The sequence below is a fragment of the Monodelphis domestica genome, chromosome 8, assembly GCF_027887165.1.
Source record: "Monodelphis domestica isolate mMonDom1 chromosome 8, mMonDom1.pri, whole genome shotgun sequence".
Taxonomy (NCBI): Eukaryota; Metazoa; Chordata; class Mammalia; order Didelphimorphia; family Didelphidae; genus Monodelphis; species Monodelphis domestica.
This window is the reverse complement of record NC_077234.1, coordinates 204,382,412-204,408,758: the sequence shown is the minus strand read 5'-3', so window position 1 is coordinate 204,408,758 and position 26,347 is coordinate 204,382,412. Positions and strand designations below refer to the sequence as shown.

At 37.1% G+C, this 26,347-nt stretch overlaps 1 protein-coding gene across 6 annotated transcripts in view; it reads right to left on the bottom strand.

Moving 5' to 3' along the window:
- CNGA3 (cyclic nucleotide gated channel subunit alpha 3) overlaps positions 1-26,347 on the bottom strand; it is a 102,314-nt gene that overhangs the window by 62,564 nt on the left and 13,403 nt on the right. For all 6 annotated transcript variants that reach the window (XM_056808185.1, XM_056808183.1, XM_016424836.2 and 3 more), the window contains exon 2: positions 2,368-2,504. In XM_056808185.1, coding sequence (XP_056664163.1) covers positions 2,368-2,468 — 101 coding nt within the window. In that variant the 5' untranslated portion in view covers positions 2,469-2,504. The remainder of the gene's footprint in view (positions 1-2,367; positions 2,505-26,347) is intronic.

Genomic DNA, 26,347 nt, shown 5'->3' with positions numbered 1-26,347 from the left:
ATTACTGATATTTCCTCATTATCTATACTCCCTTTTATTAGGATGTATTTACCTTCCCTATCCCTTTAAATCAGATCTATTTTTATTTTGGCTTTTTGAGATATCATGATTGTGACTCCTGCCTTCTTTCTATCAGTTGAGGTCCAATAGGTCTTGCTCTAACCTTTAATTCTAACCTTGTGAGTATCTACCCACCTCAGGTGTGTTTCTTTTAGACAACATATGGTAGGATTTTGGATTCTAAGCTACTCTCCTATTCATTTACATTTTATAGGTGAGTTCATCCCATTCACGTTCAAAGTTATGATTGTCACTTGTGAATTCCCTAGCATTTTGATATCCTCTCCTAGTTCTGTCCTTTCTTCTTCTATATCCTTTTAAACCAGTGGTTTAATTTTAATCAATCTCCCTAATCCCCTCCCTTAATATACTTCACTTTCTGGCCCCTCCCTTTTTGTTCCCATCTTGTTTTTTGGGGGGTCTGTTAAGTTCCCTCCCCCCTCTCTTTCCCTCCCTTTTTGTACTCCCTCCACCCTACCCCCTTAGTTTTCCCTTCTCACTTACCCTGTAGGATAAGATAGAATTCATGACACCAATGGATCTAGATGTTCTTCCCTCTCCGAATTGAATTCAATGAGAGTAAGTTTTAAGTATTACCTATTAGCACTCTCTTCCTCTCCTTCTTATAAGAGTATTAAATACAGTTGATATTATCTCATTTGACATTTCATCTCATCTCATAGTTAGTAAATTCTATTGATTCCATCTCCACAATATCTCTGATGTATTCATTACCATTATTATAATTTTAATAAAGGTCTTAATTATCACATGCACCTTTTTCTTGAACTCTTGCAATATCTCTTTACAAGACATTCCACTAGTACTCTCTTATTAGTCAACCTAATGTGCCACTTCCAGATCTAGTCATGCCATTTTCCTGCTTAAGAAGTTGGAAATTGAAGCCTCTATGGTTAGGAAACTATCTTCCCAGGAAGAAAGCATCCCCTGTCTCATGATTAGTGATGTGGGGAAAAGGTTTAGGCATCTAATACTAGGTATAGTTCTGCTCCTGAGATCTTGTATATAAAATAGTATTTATGCAAAGTCTATGAGCACCTCCCATTCCCAAGACATCTATCAGCAAGTGCCAAAACTGCTTTATACCAGGATATTGTTGTTGCTTCTCTTATCACATCCTCAATTCCTCATTTTATCAAACCCTTTTATATATAAGGTAAACAGTGAGTGGAGATAATGGTTACCCTAATTGAGAATCATTATTCTTGGTAGCTCCAATTCCCCACCTTTGGAGTAGGTGGGACTCATGCCATGCCCCCTTTCTATCTTTCTTCTTTTTTCTTTCCTTTCCTTTCCATTTCCATTTTATTTTTTATTCTCCTCTTTTCCAAATCCTAAAGTAAAAACAACTGTAATGAACATATATAGGCAGGGAGTAGTTGGAAAGAGTGTATGAATAGGGCTCTAAGGGCTAAAAATAGAACAAATACTTGTTCCTCCTTACCCACCCCCCCACCCCCAGTATTTGAGTCTTTAAGATTTGTGTCAGGAAGCCTGTCAGGAGACAGTGTGTTGAGTAATCAAATCAATGAAGTAAAACTAATAATGAAATTATATTAGAAAACATGGAAAACCAATAAATTTGTCTCACAAAGCAGGTGAGACAGATTATTATAATTCTATGCAACCAGACTAAGTTTCCAGTATTAGTAAAAAAAATTCTCTTCCTCCATTTCTTCCTACTACATCTTTTCATCACTAGAAGTGTGAACATGAGCACTTCCTCATGGGCTAGCCACAGTATTTAAAAGTATTTAAAAGAATCAAAGAACCGAGCTGATATAACAATGACCAGATCAGTTTATATGTGATAGTGAGAAGAGTTGTGGTATGCCTATAAAAGCTAGATGTGGCCAGAAGATGTGGCAAATGATGAATATTGTGGCTTTTTAATTCTGTTCCTTCATGTTACCCTTGTGGTGAGAGTGGGACATCCCTAAATGTCTGTATGGACAGAGGGTCATATCACTGGGAAATTTCAACTTCTAGACAAATAAGAAAAGGAGAATTGAATGATGATGAAATCTAGTTTTAGATGTAGCCTAGAGCTATCTATTTTTACCCTATGACCTATGCCTCTCCCAGTTGTCATTCCAAGAGGTGCTTGGCAGCAGACAGCAGGATGGTGACAAATATAGACCTGGGAATTTCAATCACCAGCTGCCTCTGATAGGCATTTCACATTATGTGATTACCTTAGTCAGTGTCACAGTCTTTGGAAGCTTTGCATAAAAAATATCAGCTATTTTTCTCATTCTAAGAACAAAACTAAATGTCATAACTTACCTGCTGGTGCCATTTTCAACTCTTTCTAGTTCTTCATTCGACGTCCTAACTGAGAGCCTATGTGTGGTAGGATAGGAGTGTTGAGTGTTGATTTTAGCCATCTTTTTGTTTTGCACTCACAAAGTCCCAAATGTCATCTAAAGAACATAAAGAATAACTATTGTTAAGATGGTAAGTATGAGCCAATTACCAAATAATAATCTATGATGGAAGGTTCCAGTGTTTTCATTAATGATCACCCTAACCTCATATTTAGACAACACAAATAGATCTCAGGTGAGTGCTAATAACTGGTAGCATTGCTGTGGTGACACTTTATAAAATTTCCTCTGTAACTGAATTTTTGTTGTAAGAATGACAAAAATATTCATTCCTGTGTTGGTTTTAATGTCAACAAACCTATGCTAGAAACTGCCAATGATCATTCCTTTTCATCAAACATAAATTAGGATTACTATCTACTCTCTGACTCTTAGGAAGACAATGCTGATCCAATGGGAATAGCCATGTGCAAAAGGGATCTGATCTGTTCTTCCTCACCCTGGAGTACAAACCTAGAACCTCTTCCCTTATAGCATATACTCTCTAAAAAGAACAGACATAGAAAGACCTGTAATAAGATGATAGCATAGTTTGGGAAAGGGGTAATTAAGGCCTTCACTAAGGTAGCGACATGGTAATAAGCAGAATAAGTGATGTGAAGGTGGAATCAGCAGGAGGGAGAAGGAAGAGACAGAGACTTAGACAGGTAGAGAGAGAGAAGAGACTGGTTAGAACGTCAGCAAAGAACCGAGTTGCCAAAAAAACAAATACAATGTGACTGAGTATCTGTTCACTAACACTTTTGGAAGGAACCCCCAGTTCTGGCTAACAAGACAACTGAAAAGGCATTCCCTAAGCATGTGGCTAGCAAACTAGAACCAATTCAAAGTGTTTGGGAATGCTCAAAACACTCCAATACACTGCCATTACATGGCATCATAACTTTTCCCAGAAACATGCCCTCTAGCCTTCCTAATGTGGGGAATTTACATCTGTTGAACATGCTGATGAACTCTGCCTATGCTTCAGTTTTCTCATTACATGTATACTAGTTTGCAAAATGTTCACAGAAGTTGTATATGATGATGAAGATATGTATGTAGCACAGTAAAGTCCTCTGCAATCAGATGTTGCTATCTATATCTTTTAGCAGAAAACATCAGAATTGTTCTTTCATGTAAAATGCTAAAAAAAGGCACAGAAGGATAATTGAAACATCTGACAAAAGTACAAATCCAATACCAAACACTAACATTATTTTCAGTAGAGAAATACCAGAAGCATTCACAGTTAAGTACAGGAAAAGAACAAAGATTTCTACTCTTTATTATTTTGTAAAGTTCCAGAAATGCTACTCATGTCAATAAGACAAAGGGAAAAATTAAGTATATGTGTTTAATAAACAAAATAAATATGTGTGCAAACACACTGTCAAAGACAAGACAGAATAATTCCTATTTATAGACAAAATCTAGATAGATACCTATACCACATCTATATAATTATTTAGAGTTCCAAGAAAATCAGCAGATATTTATTGAAATGACTAATAGACTCAGTAAAGTAGCAAGAAACATAATAATTCCACAAAATCATCAGCATTTTTGTGTAGAAATAACAAAAGCAAAAGGGAAAATACTGAATAATCTGATTCAAAACAAAAGAAAATTGCTTTAAATATCTGGGAATCAACCTAGTAGGACACTTTTAAGATATATAAATAAAATTATAAAATATTCTTTATGGAAATAAAGAAAAGAGCAGATAACTGGTGGGTTATTCATTGATCCTAGTTGGGCTGTGCCACCATAGCAAAAATGATGGTATTATCCAAATTAATTTATGAATCAGATTTAGTATTATCTTGACAAACTACCAAGAGGCTACTTTTTATAGTTCCATGAAATAAGAAAACTTATTTTGAATAAAAGTAGGAATAGAGAAGAAATAGCACATCCAAAATCAAGTTGTATTATAAGATAATAACCATCAAAACTATTTGATACTGTCAGAAAAAATTAATGTATCTTTGGAATTGACTCAGAGATCATTAAAAACAACTGAACTCAGAATCCCAGTGATCAATAAATTAAAAAAAAACTCATCTATGGCAAACTTGATTCCTTCTTCAATGAGAAATGGTGGGGAAATTGAAAAACAGCTTGGCAGAAAAATAATTTTATAATAATTTTTACACCATATACCACAATGAGTTTCAAATTAATATGGAAACTAACTATAATGGATAACTTCATAAAGACATATAGGAGAGAATGGAAAGAGGCATCTTTCATAATTGTGCTTAAATTTAGGCAGAATTCTTAATGAAATAAAATGCAGGGGGGGCAGCTGGGTAGCATAGTGGATTGAGAACCAGTCCTAGAGACGGGAGGTCCTAGGTTCAAATCTGGCTTCAGCCACTTCCCAGCTGTGTGACCCTGGGCAAGTCACTTGACTCCCATTGCCTAGCCCTTACCACTCTTCTGCCTTGGAGCCAATACACAGTATTGACTCCAAGATGGAAGGTAAGGGTTAAAAAAAAAAAGAAATAAAATACAGGGATTATCACATGAGAGAAAACAATTAAATTTGAATACATAAAAAATTTAAATTATTACAAGAACAAAGACTAGCCAAATCATTAGTAAAATTAAAAAATCCTGAGATTTCACCCCATATGCTGCAAATTGGCAAAAGTGACACAAGTTGCAAACACTGTCAAACAATAGTCAACACTGAAAGGACTGTGGATAGATGTACTAATACACTATTGGTGGAATAAGGGAATCGGTTTATCCTGGAAAGTTATTTGAAATTATGCTAAGAAAGTAAGAAAATATCTCTGCCCTTTGACCTAGAGACTCTACTGCTAAATACATCTGAGAGCAAAGTCAAATATGGAGGGGTCTGACATACATCAGACAATATTTGTAGAAGCATTTTATGTACTATGTAACTGGAAACAAAGTAGATGCCCATTGATACAGACAGACATGGCCAATCAGATGCCATTGATACAGACATGGCACATTACCAGAACTGAATATATTGCTGTGCTATAAGAAGTAATACAGATGAAAAATACAAGGCAACATGGGAAGCTTCTTTGGCCTGATAGAAAGCAATGAAAATAGAAGCAGGAAAATAGTATCAACAATGGTTACAATTATATAAACAGCAAGAACAAGAAAAGAATTAAGACTGAATATTGTGTTATTATAATGACCAAGCCTGGTCCAAATGGAGATACTTATTTTTAAACCCTTGCCTTCTGTCTTAGAATCAATATCGTATATTGGTTACAAGGCAGAACAGTGGTAAGGGCTAGGCAATTGGGGGATTAAATCACTTGCCCAGGGTCATACATCTAGGAAGTGTTTCAAATCAGATTTGTATCCAGGACCTCCCATCTGTAGCCCTGGCTCTCAGTCCATTGAGTCAAGTAGCTGCCCCTCAAATGAAGAGATTCTAAGAAGGTACCCCCTTCCCTTTTTTGTAGAGATTGGGGAACTATAAATATAGGACATAGCATATAATGGCAAACTTGATTGTTTACTACTTTTGCAGAATTTTTTTCTCTTTCTTTTTCATTATTTTTTTAGAGGAAGGTCTCTCTGGGTAGCTGAAGGGTAATGATATACCCAGAAATGAAGGGTTTGTAAAAATAAAGATATCAATTAAAGCTGTTTTAAAGGATTGTTTTTCTTGGATGAAAAAAAATTCAATATTCCCTTTGTTTAAATGCAACAGATGCCAGTGGAGAGGTCTCCAAAGACCGTGATTTCCGGAAGCCACTCAATGACTCACTCCAGAACCAAATTAATTATTAAAATAAATCAAGGTCATCAAAGGAACAAAAGCATTTTCATCAGCATCAGATGTGAATACTGTTTAATAAGATGAAAGTAGTGTAGCATCTGTTTATAGCATGACATCATTTGGGTCCTTTGCTTATCTTTGATATTTGTTGGTAATAACAATAATGATAATAAAGCCATATAATCACATAGGGCTTTACAGTTTGCAAATCATTTTCACATTCATTAGCTCATTTGATGCAGCAACACTGGCAAGTGGACAAAGCAGAATAATTGCCTCTCAGTTTGCAGAAGGAACTGACGACCAAAGAAGCTAAATGATTCAAGTTTCTGACTATCAAGAGGTGAGATAGGACCCAAATTTAGCTCTTCTGACTTTAAATTTGGTGCTGTCTTTCCTTTTTCTGTCCCTTTTTGTCAAAATGTTGGTGTTTAGTTGTTTTCAGTTGTTACAGTTACAGACTTTCTGTAACTGTTGTAAAGTTACAGACTTTCTGTATTCACTATTCAGGAACCCTCATTTTTTTTCATCTTATTTAACAGTATTCACATCTGATGCTGATTAAAAGGCTTTTGTTCCATTTAGGATTTTCATGGCAAAGGTACCAGAGTGATTTGCCATTTCCTTCTCCAGCTCATTTGACAGTTGAAGAAACTGAGTCAAATAGGGTCAAATGACTTGCCCAGGATCACACAGCTAGTTTCTGAGGCCATATTTGAACTCAGAAAGATGACTTCCTGACTCCTGGTACAGCAGTCTATCCACCACTCACATAGCTTTCCTGTAATCAAAATAATATATGTTTGCATAACATTTTGTTAGTTCCTAAAGTAAACCACTTCATACAAACCTGATAACTATTTGTGAAGTTGACATAGCACACAGCAATATTTTTAAATAATGGAAATTTGAGACTAGGAAAGTTAAGGGGGGCTATTCATGGTCCACACAGTTAGTAAGACATTGAAAAAACAGGCACTCTTAATGTCTATTGCTACAGTGTGATATAAATTGTGGAAAACTTTTTTGGAGAACAATCCAGTAAGATAATAGAAGAGTAATTGACTTACTTTTGTGCCCATCAATTCTATTTTGGGAGTCATGTCAAAAAGATATTATTAAAAAGAAATAGAGAGAACATTACGCACAGTAACAGCAATATTGTAGAAGGATCAACTGTGATAGACTTAGCTACTCTCAGCAATGCAATGATTCAGGACCATGGTGAGGGACTTAGGACAAAGAATGCTAACTATCCAACTCCAGAGAAGGGGAAGTTGGTGTCAGAATGCAGACGAAAGCATATAATTTTTTACTTGTTTATTTGGGTTTTTATTTGGGATTTTGGTTTCATAAGATCATTCACTTATAAAACTCTACAGTATAGAAATGTGCTTTGCATGAAAATACATGTATAACCAAGATGAAATTGATTGCCAGCTCTGGGAGAGGAAAGGGAAGGAGGAAGAGAGACAATTTGGATCATATAACTTCAGAAAATTGATGTGGAAATATATTACATGTAACTGGTAAAAAAATAAAAATAAAAGAAATAGAGAGACAGCTAGGTGGCTCAGTGAATAGAGAGACAAGCCTAGAGATAGGTCCTAGGTTCAAATCAGACTCACATGCTTCTTAACTGCATGATCCTGGGCAAGTCACTTAACCCCAATTGTCTAGTCCTTATGGCTTTTCTTCAATGGAACCAATACTTAGTATTCATTCTAAGGTAAGGGCTTAATTAAAAAAAAAAAAGGACTTGGATTAATGTCCCTACTTTGCCACATCCCCTTGAGCATTCACTACTTTCCTCTGCTGTCATGTTAGCCAATCTCCTAGGTGTGAGGTGATACCTCAAAGTTGTTTTGATTTGCATCTCTCTGATTATAAGGGATTTAGAACACTTTTTCATGTGCTTATTAATAGTTTTGATTTCTTTATCTGAAAACTGCCTATTCATGCCCCTTTCCCATTTATCAATTGGAGAATGGCTTGATTTTTTGTACAATTGATTTAGCTCTTTGTAAATTTGAGTAATTAAACCTTTGTCAGAGGTTTTTATGAAGATTGCTTCCCAATTTGTTGCTTTCCTTCTGATTTTAGTTACATTGGCTTTGTTTGTACAAAAACTTTTTAATTTGATGTAGTCAAAATTATTTATTTTACATTTTGTGACTCTTTCTTAACTCTTGCTTGGTTTTAAAGTCTTTCCCTTCCCCAAGGTCTGACATGTATACTATTCTGTGTTTGCCTAATTTATTTATAGTTTCCTTCTTTATGTTCAAGTCATTCACCCATTTTGAATTTATCTTGGTGTAGGGTGTGAGGTGTTGATCTATTCCTAGTCTCTCCCACACTGTCTTCCAATTTTCCCAGCAGTTTTTATTGAATAGTGGATTTTTGTCCCCAAAACTGGGATCTTTGGGTTTATTATATACTGTCTTGCTGAGGTTACTTGCCCCAAGTCTATTCCATTGATCCTCCTTTCTGTCTCTTAGCCAGTATCAAATTGTTTTGATGACCACTGCTTTATAGTATAGTTTGAGATCTGGGACTGCAAGGCAACCTTCATTTGTATTTTTTTTCTTATTTCCCTGGATATCCTTAATCCTTTGTTCTTCCAAATGAACTTTGTTATGGTTTTTTTCTAAATCAGTAAAGAAATTTTTGGAAGTTCAATGGGTATGGCACTAAATAGATAAATAAGTTTGGGTAGGATATTCATTTTTATTATATTGGCTCGTCCTACCCATGAGCAGTTAATGTTTTTCCAATTGCTCAAGTCTAGTTTTAGTTGTTTGGAGAGTGTTTTGTAGTTGTGTTCATATAGTTCCTGTGTTTGTCTCGGGAGATAGATTCCTAGGTATTTTATTTTGTCTAAGGTGATTTTGAATGGGATTTCTCTTTCTAGTTTTTGCTGCTGAGCTGTGTTGGAAATATATAGAAATGCTGATGACTTATGCAAGTTTATTTTGTATCCTGCAAGTTTGCTAAAGTTGGTGATTATTTCCATTAGCTTTTTGGTTGAATCTCTAGGATTCTTTAAGTAGACCACCATGTCATCCGCAAATAGTGATAACTTGGTCTCCTCCTTGCCTATTTTAATGCCTTCAATTTCTTTTTCTTCTCTAAATGCTACTGCTAGTGTTTCTAGTACAATGTCAAATAATAGAGGTGATAATGGGCATTCATTGTTGGTGGGGTTGTGAATTGATCCAACCATTCTGGAGGGCAATTTGAAACTATGCCCAAAGGGCCATAAAAGACTGTCTGCCCTTTGATCCAGCCATAGCACTGCTGGGTTTGTACCCCAAAGAAATAATAAGGAAAAAGACTTGTACAAGAATATTCATAGCTGCGCTTTTTATGGTGGCCAAAAATTGGAAAATGAGAGGATGCCCTTCAATTGGGGAATGGCTGAACAAATTGTGGTATATGTTGGTGATGAAATATTATTGTGCTAAAAGGAATAATAAAGTGGAGGAATTCCATGGAGACTAGAACAACCTGCAGGAAGTGAGGCAGAGTGAGAGGAGCAGAACCAGGAGAACATTGTACACAGAGACTAATACACTGTGGTATAATCGAATGTAATGGACTTCTCCAGTAATGGCTTTAAAATGTCCCTGAACAATCTGCAGGGACCTAGGAGAAAAACACTATCCACAAGCAGAGGACAAACTGTGGGAGTAAAAACACAGAGGAAAAGCGACTGCTTGACTACAGGGGTTGAAGGGACATGTCTGAGGAGAGACTCTAAATGAACACTCTAATACAAATACCAACAACATGGCAATGGGTTTGAATCAAGAACACATGTAATACCCAGTGGAATCGCGCGTCAGCTAATGGGGGGCGGGGAAGAGAATGATCTTTGTCTCTAATGAATAATGTTTGGAAATGATCAAATAAAATATTGTTTTAAAAAAAGGACTTGGAGATAGTAAAATATTCACAATTGTCTTACTTATGATAGTAGATTATTGGAAAGAATCCACACATACAACTATTTATGAATTGAAGAAATTAAGGCATATACAATGGAATTTGCCATACCAATGTAACTGGAGATTATGGTACCATAAAATGATGAATAAAAAAACATGTAACAATCTATATCTGTGATGGCTAACCTATGACATGCATGCCAAAGAGAGCATGCAGAACCCTCTCTGTGGGCATGCCTGCAATCCCCCACCAGAGTTCCTTACTAGAAAGCCAGAGGAGCTTGGGGCAGAGCTATTCCCCTCTCCCTCTCCATGCACCTGAGGACATTCCTCACTTCACCCACCCCCTTACCCAGGATCCCAATTGTAGTTCTTCCTTCCTCCCCTGTCTGGGGTAAGGAGAGGGTACAGGGTTGGGGGGGATGTAAGGCATGGCACTCAGTCACTGGGGGGAGACAGGCATGGCACTTGGTCTGGGAGGTGGGTGAGGGAGGGGTCCAGTATCCTGTCTCTAAATGGTTTACCATCACTGATCTATAGGAACAAGTGCAAGTGAGGGGTGGGGTATATCAATAACATACACATTGACTAGGAGTCAGCTAGGTGGTGAAGTGGATATAATGCCAGGCCTGGAGTCAGGAAGACTCATCTTCATAAGTTCAAATCCAGCCTCAAACACATATTAATTGGGTGACCCTGAGAAAGTCACTTTATCCTGTTTGTCTCAGTTTCCTCATCTGCCAAAAAAGCTAGAGAAGGGAAATAGCAAACCACTCCCAGTATCTTTGCCAAGAAAAGCACAAATGTGGTCACAAAGAATCAGACTTGACTGAAAAAGACTAAGAAATAACAAAAACACATTGACTAACAGAGGTGACAGATTCCCTAAAGGTGTAGAGACAGATTTATACAAGGATGTGGCAAATATATAATTATTGTTTTTATTCTGACCAAATTGTATCAAATTTTTTTCCCTTAAAATTAAAAAATAAACTTGAATTTTATGGTTTTATCAGAGACTTGAAACTTCCTCTTTAATTTGTTTGGTAAGATATTTTGTTGAGATATTTTAAAAGTAATAATCATAAAATCATGCCTTAGGTCCAACATAAATTGTTTATAAGATACTTTGGGGCTATAAATATATTAAAGGAAAGCTATAAATGTTACTTTACATAAGTCTAGAGGTGAGAAACATCTGTTGAATAATAGGGAGTTGGGGATACTTTGGTGCAAAATAGAGGAAATTAAGCCTATTTTTCCACTGAAAATTGCCTGATATAATAAAGACTTTTGATATAAAATTAACCATTAGATATTTTAGCAGGGAAAATATCACTGTCATCAAAATATCCTCATAGGCCCCAATTTATATCCCATTTCTGAGAAACATTTAAGTACTATGATCCCATGAACTTATGATCTTATGACCAGAATTCCAAGGAATATAGTTTGCAAAATGCTGCCATACAGTAATTCAGGATTTGGTATTTGTAAATATCCTTTAGTGCCTTGTAGGCACATCAACTTACTTTCTGTTTCACCTCAAAATTTCTTTCTATTAGGACTTGATCCCCAAATGGTGGATCATAATAAAGGAATCAGGATCTCCGTCTAACTTTGAGAGGTACAATCCCACTCCTTCAGAAAATACAAACTCTATATTGAGAACTGAACAGTTTATAACCAAGGCTCAAGTTTTAGAATGATGAATGTAATCTTTTTTGGACATGACTATCAGGAGATCTTATTTGCTTATTAACATTTTTTTCCTTTTACTTTGTTAAGTAGAGGTGAGTAGGAAAAGAGAGAAAGAGAAGATGAATTTTTTTTGCTTGTTTTCTATTAAATTTTTCACATTTTTTCCATGATTACATGATCATGTTTTATCCCTCCCTGCTCCTGGAGTTGGCAAGCAATTCAACTGGGTTACCCTGTGTGTGCACATGCGCATGTGCGCACACGCGCGCGCGCGCGTGTGTGTGTGTGTGTGTGTGTGTGTGTGTGTGTGTGTGTGTGTGAACTCAAATCCATTTCCATATTATTTGTTTTTGTAAAAGAGTAATCCTTTAAAAACAAAACCCCAAATCACATACCCATGTAAACAAGTGATAAGTCATATGTTTTCTTCTGGATTTCTACTTCCACAGTTCTTTCTCTAGATGTAGACAGCATTCTTTCTCATAAGTCCCACAGTTATGTCCTGGAGTAGCAAAGTCAGTTACCTTTGATCATTCCACAATGTTACAGTTTCTGTGTATAATGATCTCCTGGTTCTGCTAATTTCACTACACATCAGTTCATGGAGGTCTTTCCAGGTCTTTTTAGAAATCCATCAATTCATCATTCCTTATAGCACAATAGTATTCTATCACCTTCATATACAACAATTTGTTCAGCCATTCCACAATGGTGGGACATTCCCTAATTTTTACCATTTTGCCACCACAAAAAGCATGGTGCATAACTCCAAATTGCCCTCCAGAATGGCTGGATCAATTTACATCTCCCAGCAATGCATTAGTGTCCCAATTTTGCCACATCCCCTCCAACATCTATCATTTTCCTGTACTGTCATATTGGCCACTATTCTAGGTGTAAGATGGTACCTTATGTTTCTTTTGATCTGCATTTCTCTAATCAGGAGGGGTTTTTCGAACATTTTTTCATATGAATATTGATAGTTTTCTTGGCCATTTTTCAGTTGGGTAGTGATTTGATTTCTTATAAATTTGATTTAGTGCTTCATATATTTGAGAAATTAGACCTTTGTCAGAAAAATTTGTTATAAATTTTTTCACCAGTTTGTTGTTTCCCTTCTGATTTTGGCTGCATTGGTTTTGTTTGTACAAAAACATTTCAAATTTATTCATTTAACATCTTGTAATGTTCTCTATCTCTTGCTTGGTCTTAAATTGAGAAGATGGATTTTCATTGAGTTATAATTTTTTATTTAAAAATAAAATAAGAAGTCAGGATTAGCAGTTTATGAGAAAATTTTCATTCATTGACATTCTATAGTTCTATAAAACATAATACATGACCCATCCACCATATGTTTCTCAACTTTGTGGTCTTAGACTGGAAAGTGTCTGGCATATAGTAGGTGCTTAATACATGTTCATTGATTGATTAGCCATTCCATAAGACCTGGAATTACCTGTTCTCTACCCTTTCCATCTAGACTGTCACTCTAATTTTCCCAATCCTACCTGTCAGAAGTCTACTGAATCTTAAAATCCTGGCTAAAAGATTCAGTTCTCCCACAAAGATTTACCTAATTCTGCTGGCTCTCTGTTTAGGTAAAAGTAATTGTTCCCACTTATAAACTCTCCAATATCACTTCATGCTTCTTTTGTGCACTCACTGTATTCTGTTTTGGGTTTGTGTATGTGTGTGTGTGTGTGTGTGTGTGTGTGTGTGTGTATGACTATCTTCACTATAGTGTAAGCTTTTAATAAAATGGGATTTATGTCTCACTCATATTTGTATCCCTTTTCAGGCTGCACCCCTGACTCTTCTGGTCTTTTTCTACAATGTCCAAAAACCTTCTCATCTTGGATTTCACACCATGGAAGTACACTTTGCCCTATGATCTCTCCCTCACATTGACTTGTTGCTCCTAGAACTGCATTGACAAACCTATGGCATACATACTGGAAGAGACCACTCCCTTCCCACTCTCCCCATGCACCTGAGGACATTTCTCTCATCACCCACTCCTTTGCCCACCAGCCCAGTGGAAGCACTTCCTCCCTCCCTTTTCTGGGACAAAGGGTTGGCTCACATGCAGCATTAGGATTGCAATTTGGGCACTTGGTGTCTAAAAGGTTCATCATCACTGTCCTAGAACTTCCAATATCAAAAGAATACTTAGCCAGCCACATCTTTCTTCCTTTGTAGGGTATATGGCTGAATCTTCTGGACTTTCTCTACTATGCTCTAATGCTAAGTACTTTCATCTTCTTCCCATACTTCTACTACCCACTTTTTATATGCCTTTTATGTGTTTTCCCACATCCTTAGAATTTAAGCTTTCTGAGGGCTAGGACTGTCTTTCTTTCTACTTGAATTTGTATTCCCACTATTTAGTTCCTGGCACATGGAAAGTACTTAAAGCTTTCTTGACTTGACTTGATAGCTTTACTTCCCAACACAGTGCACTGTCTATGCTGTTGCTGAGTCATTTTTCATTATTGTGTGATTCTTCATGACCCCATTTGGGATTTTCTTAGCAAAGATACTGGAATGGTTTTCCATTTCCTTTTCTAGTTCATTTCACAGATGAGGAAACTGAGGCAAACAGAGTGAAGGGTCACACAGGGGCCAGATTTGAGCTGACTTCAATCCAGGCACTCTATCCATTACACCATTTAGTTGCCTATTTATTACCTACACAAACCCAATAAATATTTGACAAATAAATGTCCAAAAAAGTGAATCTGGTTATATGAAATAATGTATAATGCCAAAACTTAGAAAATAAAAATTTAAACCTGTATGTGTTTACAATCTAAACATAATGTTGATCAATATTAACTGCTAAAGATAGAAGGTCAGATATACACACTAGAGGTTTGCCAAGTTACACGATGTCCTTGCTTTCCCTCATTGTGTGCACTTTAGTACATGCACAATGGAAAGACTGGGTGCACTTTCATGATTCCTTAATAGAACACTTTGTTCCCAGGAACAGCTAAAAACGGAAGAGCAACTTGCAAAAGAAATCAGGGTAAGAAGGTCATCTTTTCTGAAACTCAGCAAGGAAGCCACATTCTTACATAATTTAAAGAAAATATCTCAGGGACACCCAAGGTGAACAAAAGATTTAAAGAGCTATTTTAATTCTGAAAGAAAGGATGGTTGGTTAGAAACACATTCAAATGATCAGAATGCATTGCTAAACAGCTAAATCTATACTTTAAAATTTTTTTATTATTTAGAATATTTTTCCATGGTCACATGATTCATGATTCCCCCCCACACTCTTCCCAGGAGCTGACAAGCAGTTCCACTGGGTTAAACATGTATCATTGTTCAAAACCTATTTCCATGTTATTCATATTCTTTTACCATCAAAACTCTAATCATATCCTTATCAAACTATGTGACTGATCATGATTTTCTTCTGTATTTCTGTTCCAATAGTCCTTTCTCTGGTGTGGATAGCATTCTTTCTCATTAGTTCCTCAGAAGTGTCCTGGATCATTGCATTGCTGTTAGTAGAGAAGTCCATTACATTCAATTGTGCCACAGTGTATCTGTCTCTGTGTACAATGTTCTCCTGGTTCTGATCCTCTCGCTCTGCATCAATTCCTGGAGGTTGTTCCAGTTCACATGGAATTCCTCTGGTTCATCATTCCTTCCAGGACAATAGTATTCCATCAAAAACAAATACCACAATTTGTTTAGCTATTCCCCAATTGATGGACACCCCCTCATTTCCCAGATTTTTGCCACCATAAAGAGTATGGCTATGATTATTTTTGTACAAGTATTTTCCCTATTATCTCTTCCAAGTAAAAACCCAACAGCTGTATGGCTGGATCAAAGGGCAGACAGTCTTTTATTACCCTTTGGGCATAGTTCCAAATTGCTCCCCAGAATGGTTGGATCAATTCACAACTCCATCAGCAATGCAGTCATGTCCCTATTTTGTCACACCCCCTCCAACATTTATTATTTTCCTGTACTGTTAAATTGACTAACTCTATACTTTAAGCATAGAAAGAGCATGTGAATGGGAATCACAAGTTTTATGCTCTTTTCCTGACATTGCTACTGACTAGCAATTTGACTCTAGGAAATTCAGTCTCTCAAGGGCTCATTTTCCTTCTCTGCAAAATGGGAGCATTCCTTCTGGAGAAATTACTCCAATATCTTTGTCAAGAAGACCCTAAATGGAGTAGCAAAGGGTCAGACACAACTAATCAACTTAACAAGAGCAAAAAAAAAAATAAGGACACTATTTGTCCTGCCTAATTTATAGGATTGTTGCTAGGATCAAATTATATAATGAAATAAAAATTTAAAAATGAAACTAATTTGTAAGCTGTTGGATATTATTCAAATTTAGGCTATTGTTAGACAAGACATGGCAAATTTCCATAGGATATACTAGGTAGAAGCTGCAACCAAATGGGAGGATGAATCAACAGGTATTACTTGAAGAGATGATCAAAAGAGATGGCATGATGATTACTAGAGGGCACCAAGAAACATTATTTCACAGAAATGCAAATCAAAACAATCTGAGGTACCACTTCACACCTAGCAGACTGGCTAATATGTCAACAAAGGAAAGTAATCAATGTTGGAGGGGTGTGGCAAAATTGGAACATTAATACATTGCTGGTAGAGTTGTGAATTGATCCAACCATTGTGGAGGGCAATTTGGAACTATGCCCAAAGAATGATAAAAGACTGTCTGCCCTTTGATCCAGCCATAGTACTGCTGGGTTTGTACCCCAAAGAGATAATAAGGAAAAAGACTTGTACAAGAATATTCATAGCTGCGCTCTTTGTGGTGGCCAAAAATTAGAAAACGAGGGGATGCCCTTCAATTGGGGAATGGCTGAACAAATTGTGGTATATGTTGGTGTTTGGAATACTATTGTGCTAAAGGGAATAATAAAGTAGAGGAATTCCATGGAGACTGGAACAACCTCCAGGAAGTGATGCAGAGTGAAAGGAGCAGAACCAGGAGAACATTGTACACAGAGACTGATACACTGTGGTACAATAGAATATAATGGACTTCTCTAGTAGTAGCAATGCAATGACTCAGTACTATTCAGAGGGACTTATGAGAAAGAATGCTATCCACATCCAGAGGAAGAACTCTGGGAAAAGAAACACAGAAAAAAAAAACAAAACAACTGCTTGATCACATGGGTCGATGGGCATATGACTGGGGATGTAGACTCTAAATGATCACCCTAGTGCAAATATTAATAGTATGGAAATGGGTCTTGATCAGTGACACATGTTAAACCCAGTGGAATTGTGCACCAGATATGGGGGAGGGGAGGGAAAGAACATGAGTCTTGTAACCATGGAAAAATATTCTAAATCATCTAATTAAATAAAATTTAAAAATAAAAGGAACATTATTTCATGATATTTTTACTTGGACATTGCATATTACCATGCTATTGATAATATTTACCAAAAGATCACTGGTAAAATAATTGCAGTTTATGTATCAAAATGTATTATTGAGGATGAAGTGGTGGGAAAATCTTACAAATCAAAGTGCACTCAGACATTTGCTGTCTTCAATGCAAAAGTGGGAAAGAGCGAGGATGATGAGAAATATATGGTTCAGGAAGAAGGAAAGAAAGACCACGAAGAGATATATTACACAAAAGCTTCAGCTTTCTATAAAATGAGTACTTCCTTTGTGAAAAGAATTGGTAGGTTCTGAGAAAGGCAGTTAGGAGGCATAGTAGATAGAGTGCTGGACATGGAGTTAGGCAGACTCATCTTCCTAAGTTCAAATCTGGCCTAAGACATTGACTAGTTACATGACCCTGGACAAATCATTTAACAGTGTTTGCCTCAGTTTCCTCATCTTCAAACAGCAAACCACTCCAGTATTTCTGTCAAGAAAAACCCAAATGAGGTCACCAAGAATCAGGCATAACTGAAACAACTAAACAATCACATGGCATAGCAAGCATCAAACAATAAAGAACAAAATAGAGGATATCTTAATAGGCAAGTAAAGACTTTTTCTTAGAGGGGAAATTATGCCTGTCAGCTGTTCCAAACCAGTGGTTCTTAAAATGTGTTCTTTTAGGAGCTCCACGGTCAAAACTGTTTTCATAAAAATACTAAGACATTTTAATCTCTAATATAAAGAATATTAATAAATAAAACCTGCATAAGCAAAATGTCTGAGGGGAGAATGATCCTAAATAATATTTAAGAATGAGAAAGATCTCTGAGCACCAGAAGTTGGATAACTGCTGGTCAGGGATTTACAAACTACATCCCGAGGGCCTGTTTTTGTATGTTGTATAACAAAAGAATTAAAAACATAAGAATACTTGGCTTGCATGCCATACAAAAATGGGCAACAGGCCAAATTTGGCCAGTAGGCCATAGTTTGCCAACCCCTGATCTTGACTCAACTTGTTACAATTAAATTCATTATTAGTAAAAGATAAGAAAATAATGATGAGGAAAATATATGGAAGGCAATTAGAACAGTTTAATCCTGAAATATTGAAACAAGTAATTGAAAATTAGAAATGAGAAATGGAACCACAAATGGCACCGATGCTAAAAATTTCATCTAAAAGTTTAACCCACATAAATGAATTGCCACAACAAGGTCAAAGGGGTCCAAAAAAAGCACATTCGTTAGCAAAAATATGAATTACTCTCCAAATGGAAAGAGATCATTTCCTAAGACAAAATCATATTAGAATGTAACATCTTATGAAGAAAAACAATAAGCAATTATGAACAGTATCATCTCACAAAGCAAAGGGAAACATTGGAGGGTAAAAATGTTTTAAAGAAAGTTTGGAGGGTATCTGGCTAGTGAATAGAGAGCCAGGTCTCTAGATGGGAAGTCCTGGATTCAAATATGAACTCAGATACATCCTAGCTGTGTGTCCCTGGACAAGTCACTTAACCCCAATTGCCTAGCCCTTACTACTCTTCTGCCTTAGAACCAAAATTTAGTATCTATCTAAGAAAGATGGTACAAGTTGTATGTGTGTGTGTGTGTGTGTGTGTGTGTGTGTATGTGTGTGTGTTGGGGTTTTTTTTAATGACTCTATCCAAATAAGCAAAGCCATCTCAAGGACCCTTCAGGATGAAAATGGGAGATGAATTCTAAGCGAGGGGAAAATGGAAAAGAAGTTCCAAAATTGTAATAAACTGTTTTTCCTATTTAGGCCAATGAAACGAATACTCTTAGAACTCTGGCATCTTAGTCCCAGATGTGCCTACACTGAAGAGTGTTGTGAAATAGAAACCCACAGACTCCATATAGATAATTTAGGTAAATAAAGTCGAAAAGCCAAATTTCTCCAAGTCAAGGTAGAAAGTTAGATTTTATTGGAAGAGAGCCAAGTCCTCCAATAAAAGGGTTCTCTTGCATGTATTACATTGTTGGACCCTGGCAAGAGACAGCACCCACAGGTTGAGACCTGGTTTTCATAACAAAATGAATACTTCCATACAAGATCACAAGACATAACATCATATAGGCCTTATTTTAGAAGCAGTTACCCAATTACAAAGCTGGTTGGTTGGTTCATTTTGGAAAGCCCATATTAGTCCTTTGACTAATGACTTAGTCAAGTCAAGTGACTGTTACCTCTCTCTCATATGATCTGGGGGAAGAGATGACTATTCCCAACCAGGAAAAGGGGGCGTGATGTTTGTGCCATATTTGGACATGAGATCTGGATAATCAGCATCTTATGATAAAGGGAAGTATAATCTTAGGGAGGGGTTAGCTATCCCATTAGAAGCAGTTTTTATGCTTTAGTTAGAAATCCTTGTAAAATTATTAATTTTACTGATTGTATTAAGATTATAATGGAATTTATACTAATCACTTTAGAATCATAAAACTGATTATCTTAAGCCTATCACTATCATTAAAATCCAATCAAGTACAAGGGGGTAGGGGCCTTTTTCCCCTACATTATCCCTCCTCTGATCCAAAGAAAACTGCTACCAGTTTTCTGCTGGATCATTTACAATATAAAAACAATGCAACATTTAACATGATAATGCCAACAGGTACACGTTGATTATACATTAATAAGTTTCATTAACAGTATATAGTCCCACAGTCAACATGATCTTGCAGCATTTAATTCTTTCAGATGTCTTCCTTCTTCCAAGTTGATAAATCTGCCCCATCCACCATTTTGGTGGATCCAGTCCATCAACTTAGTCTCTATGTAAGTCACTACCAGTTCTTAACTAGCTGAATCTGTGAACTTGTTGTAGAACCAATACAGCAGGGACCAAATGCAGTGTCGAAATAGAAAAAAATCCCACTATATAATCTCAGGTGATCCCTTGTTCAAAAATCTCATCTGTGGCATGATTAAAATACTTCTTTGAGTCATGTTGTTACAGGAGAATTCATATTGAGCTCTAGAAGAGTGCATGGCTGAATGTAGAGGATCTAGTGAGAGTACACCTGCAAAGAAGTTCTCTTCTGGACCCAATAGGTTATCATAAACTTTCTGTTTCAGTTTGTAGTTCACAAAATCAGCCACAAGAGCAGGGACATCAGTAGGTACTGGGGATGCCTTTGGGGAGATAACCTGTTAATATTCATAAAAGTAACAATAAACATTAAATGATATATCTATATTTTCAGAGAGACAAAGGACCATGAGACAGTAAGTGACAGACAACATCACAAATCAAACAAAATTACCATATTGACAAAAAGCACAAAAGTGTTATTGCAAAGTTCCAAAGAAAGGAGGAAACCAATATTGCATACAGGGAAGACCAAAAAAAAAATCCTCTTTGATGTTCTAAGGTGCCAGCATTAATCTGGATTCCAGCAGCAGCAATTTTTAAGAAATGACAATGGTGACAATCAAGGAGAGATTGAAGTAAAAGGGTGTCCTTGATCAAGTTCTAGCTCCTCTCCTGACAGCTATGATACTTCTTCTATAGAATGAAAAACAAACTGCACACCATGGTACATTCTTCCTTTCCCTAAACCCATTACATATACAACACCTGTACAGAGATGTGATTATCGTAGCTACAGAACCATTAGGTAATTGATGTTGAAACATTTGCCGAGTAGGTGGTACATAAGGAACCATATTCAAGGTTGACAAAGGAGTAGATTGAGGTGTAGGATCAGTAGGTACAGGGCCAGTTGATTCTATTCCCATAGTGTCTCAGAGGTCACCATGTACCCATTCCAAGGTATTTGTAAAGCAATTCTAAGGTCCATAGAATTTACAACAATATTAGATTAGAGTTTAAATAGAACAATAAATATTCCTCAGGACCTGCAAAATAAACCAAGATAGCATACACCATGCTCACACTTAGGATAACAGATATAATCAGGGAGTTCTAAATGATCACTTCCCAAAACTAAAGGCAACAGCAGTAAGCTCACCATAATAGTTAAATCCCAAGTGCTATAGGCTCTCCTCAAGGCAGGTTGGGTAGTGGTTGGTTCTTTATCTACAACAGTCTGTACTTCTTGAAAGTAGTGTACTGTGCATGATGTATTGCACTCCTTAAATACTGGAGTATGAAGGGCAGAAGGGACTTTAGCAGGTTTTAACCAAATCCCTATGTGCATATTGAGAGTGGAATTCAGTTTGAACTAGATGTTTGTTGTTGCTGTAGTTGCTGAAATTTGCATGTCCAATTTTGTGGCTCTTTCCAATTTCTTATCTATTATTATTATTATTATTATCCTTCCTCGTAAGACTAGGGAACTATGTCTTGGAGGAGGAACTAGAGTGTTAAAAAAGTCAGGCTCCAAAAACTCTATGGAGGCAAAGATCAACCTGATATAAGATGTACTGTAACAAACAGATCTAAACCATTTGGTTGGGAAGTAGAATAGGCCTGAGCCATAAAGGAACAGCTAATTCCCATATAACTGTATGTTGTATTTTCCACTGGGAAAAAAAAATTTAATAGTCAAAATCACCAGGTTGAAAATGATATAGTTCAAAAGCCTGATTGAACACTAGTTCCCATTTGTTGCAATTCCTTTAACCTGTGTTGCAATTCCCTAAGATACTTGGCAATTGTCATGTCACCCCAAAGCATAGAAGTATATACTGTAACAAAGGAGTAACACCGAAGTATATACTACCAAGTAACATTTCATAAGGAGAAACATGACAATCGGTAACAAAAGCAAACTTTGAGGCAGGAAGAACTTCTACACGAGTCAAATGATCAGTAATAACCAAGCAATATTTCCATCGAGCAACTTTGGGCATATTTATAAAATCAATTTGTAAAACTTCAAATGGGACATAGGCTAGAGGGTGACCACCATATGCAACCTTTCTAAAAACATGTTGATTAAAAGCCAAACATTCAGGACAACCTACAGTGATTCTGAGAAGCTAGCAATGTGATTCCAGATGCTATCCAGCCCCTTCTTATTGTATCCACAATTCCTCATGCACAATAGTGCACTACCAAACACTTGCATGCACTACCAAACACAGGCCTGCTGTTAACATTTTTTTAAAGAAATGGCTTGCCTTCCTCACTACTTACCCAGAACCCTGATACCTGCTTAGCATCATACTGCTTAATCCAAGTGTCCACTTCCTGGTCTTCATAGATGATTCCTGTCCAATTTCCTTTAGGGAGAACAGAGTCTTTACTTGTATCAGGTTTCTCTTCTGGAGTCCCCAGCATCATGGTGATCTTTGGCTGCTGACTGAGCAGCTAAGTCAGCTCTTTTGTTTCCTCTGGACACAGGATCACTTTCCTTTTTGTGTGCTGAACAATGTAAGATGGCCAATGCTCTGGACAATTGTATAACTTCTAACAAGTCCTTTATTAGATCAGAGTGGGCTACCTGTTTTCCAGTGGAAATGAGGAAGTCCCTTTGTAACTACAACATTCCAGTAGCATGACATATCCCAAAGGCATAATGAGAATCTGAGTAAATGTTAACAGTCTTTCCTTTTGGATAAGATACAATCTTTCATTAGAGTGATAAATTGAGCCCTCAGATTGGAAGGCAAAGAGGCTGCCCATAAGATTTCATAGTCTGTAACCACAGCTGTCTGAGTAAAATTACAGCCTTGTTCAACAAAGGAAGAACCTTCGAACTCAGGATTTTCCAGAGGAATGTCCAACAAATCCTGACGTGGTCTTTCTGATAGGTCAGGAACAGATTCACAGTTATGGAAAACAAAGTTCTCCTGACACAGGAAGTGTTTTGGAGTAATGTGAAAGGATTTAAGGTGTTGCATCTCTTTAGGGTGATATTCTCATTTGCTAATAGAGTCACTTCATATCTAACAATTCTCTAATCTGAAAATGCTTGAGTTGTGTCTTATCAAATGAGCCTCAACTTCATGGGAGCACTAAACCATCAAAGGACATCACAACACTAGGTCTAATGATTTATGGACTAGCAGAGCTGCTGTAGCCACTGTAGGTAGATAGGGAGGAGCTCCTGCTGCTACAGGGTCTAGGTGAGCTGAGTAGTAAGCTACAGTTCTTTGGAGAAAAAGCAAAAGTTTGAGTTAGCTAGCTCCCTCAGAGCTACAAGCTGTTCTGGTTTCACCTCCAAAGGCTCAGTGACCAAATTCTTTGTCAGTTCAGTGAGAGCCTTAATAACTCCCCAGTAGGCTGGTATTCAAGCATGACAATAACCCGCTGCCCCTAATATAGCTCATACTTGCTTCTTCGTTTTAGGAATGGATAGGTTCTGCAAAGCCTGAACTCTCTTTGGTGTAATAGTTCTTTTTCCTGGTGACAAGATAAAACCCAAATATTCTACTTGTGACTTACACAACTGTACCTTGTTCTTTGAAATCTTATGTCCCTTTTGAGCAAGCTCTCAAACCAAACGACATCAACAGGTTTCCCAATCTGGTGAAGCTAGGAGCAAGTCATCTACATATTGAATCAAAGTAGAGTCTTTCAAAGTGATGGTAGGCAAATCTTGCTGTGGAATCTGGGAGAACAAAGTTGGTCAAACTGCCAAATCCCTGCAAGCCTTTAAAGGTGTATTGATGACCAAGCCAGGTAAATGCAAACAGGTATTGAGATTCTGGGCTAATAGGAATAGAATGGAAGGCTGCACATAGATCAAAAACAGAAAAGCAAGTTGCACCACAAGGAATAAAGGACACAATAGTTGTGGGGTTAGACACAACAGGGTGTAGAGGAATCACATAGTTATTAATTGCTCTCAAATCCTGGACAAATCAATATATATTGGCTTACCTTCAGTGTCAAGTTCAGATTTTTTTTTAAGTATAGGAGCATAGGAGCATTCAGATCTACATGGAACAACAATTCCTTGTTTAATCAATTATGGAAACTATTCCCACAATTGCTTCTTTATATAGAGGACACTGAGGCACAGATGGTGGTTTCCCTCCTCTAGTAGCAATAGAAACTAGTGTAGCTGATTTTAACAACCCAACATCAGTAGAGGGAGTTGCCCAAACCTCTTGAGGCAAGGAATCAGGAATAGGGAGATCACACAAATCATCATCCTTTTCAGCGGAGGTATCAGGCAAATCCTTAATACAGTATTCACTTAAAGCATTTACAAAAACAGGACAGTATTCACTTAGAACATTTTACAAAAATGAGAGTCAACAATTTTTCATCAGGTACATTCAATAAAAGATTGTTATTAAACAAACAGACAAACAATGAATGACAATATTTAGTTTACACAGTAAATCTTGACCCAAAAAGTTGGCCGATGATTGGGGAAAGGATAGGAAAGAATGCATTACTGTAATTGAACCTATATTCACTTCTAGAGGTTACCATAAGGAGACTCATTGATTTTTACCATCTACTCCAACCACATTCATCTTCTTAACTCTATTTCCTTTATCCTTAGAAATGCATAGTAAAGCTCCTGTATCAATTAATCAAGTAACCTATTTTTTCAATATACAAATCCAGTAGGGGAAGGGGAGAGGCTAGAATGGGCAGGACAGGTAAAACTGAAAGAGCAGTTTTCAAAATCATTCTTGGCAGTTGGAAAGTCTGCCCTGTGAGTCTCAGAGCCTGCCTCTGAACCTGCCCCTCCCTTGCCCCTTCATGTTGGAGAAGTCTCTTTATTGGGGGGTGGGGGGAATCAGTATCTCTATTCTGAAAATTCCAGTCCCTGTGTTTGGGTTTCCAACTCTGATTTCATGGATTCAAACCTCTATTCTGTGGCCAATTTCTGTTATTGTTTTCCACCTAAGCAGCTATACTTCTGTTCCTAAAGTTCTCATCTACTAAATCCTTCCTTCTCTGACAACACTCTTTCTGCATATGACCTATTGCAGGCCACTGTCTTTCTTGAAGTGGAGCTAAGCAGCTTCTCTATCTTTCACTTCATCTTTTCCTTCAAACACACACAAAACAATAACCTTCAATTCACCTATAGACTTCTCATGCCAATCTGGACAGTATTTCAGAAAATACTTCTTAATGTGTGGGAGAGACTGGTTTATAAATGCTGCATTGATTACTCTGCCATCCCTAGAGTTAATAGGATCTAGCCTAGTGAATCTCTTGGCACTTTTACACAGTCTGTCATAAGAGTTCATAGGTGATTCATCCTTCTCCTGCACAGTCTCTTGAAACTTGCTCTATTTTGTGGACATTCTGAAAATAAATTCATTCCCCCCCCCTTTTTTTTTGGTTAATTCTGATATCAGCTGAACTATTCTGTCCCTAATAGTGTTATAATCCCATCCCAGATCTGGTACTGGCCAGGTCCCAACCCCTCCTGGACCTGCCACTACTCTGTTAGTGGTTTCTATCATCCCAATCTGAGGGGGGTCTCATCAATTAATGCCTAGTCTGCACTCTTGCCTGATTCTGGGCAAAACTTTGTTCTCTACCCATATCTTGGCAACGTTCCCAGAAACTGAACTCTTAGCCAGGTGTTTTCTGGGTTCCTGATTTTGGACATTGCTCTTCCCCTTTCCAGTTTCAGAATAGAAAGGAGGGGCTAAGGGGGTTGGTTTGCAAAAACAGTCCCAATTTTTTCTCATGCTCAATTAATTTTTCTTACTTTCTTACTCAATCAGATATTTCCAATATCCTAAATATTCAAGCTGTTTCCAATTTTCTTGTTTCTCTAAGAAGGTTTCTAACTTAATCATAAAGTTTTGGGTCCCAAATTTTTGCCAGAAGTTCTTAAGGGCTTTAGATCAAAGAAAGCAATACTTAATAGATTTGTCCCTATCTTTTTCTTGTTCAATAGGAAGATCTCTGTTATCCCAAGCCTTTAAAAATCTGTCTAGGGGAGAGCCTTCTGGAATAGGTCCCCTCGAAAACCTAGAGCCCATGATTGGGAGGCATCCCTCTTCTCAAGGGTTACAGAACCTGCCAAGAAGAAACTATAACCGTGACGTACTCTATACCCAATGTAATTACATCACTACCAGTTTTCTCAGGGGTTCGCGCACTCCAAAATGCCCCTCTTTGTAGGGGGT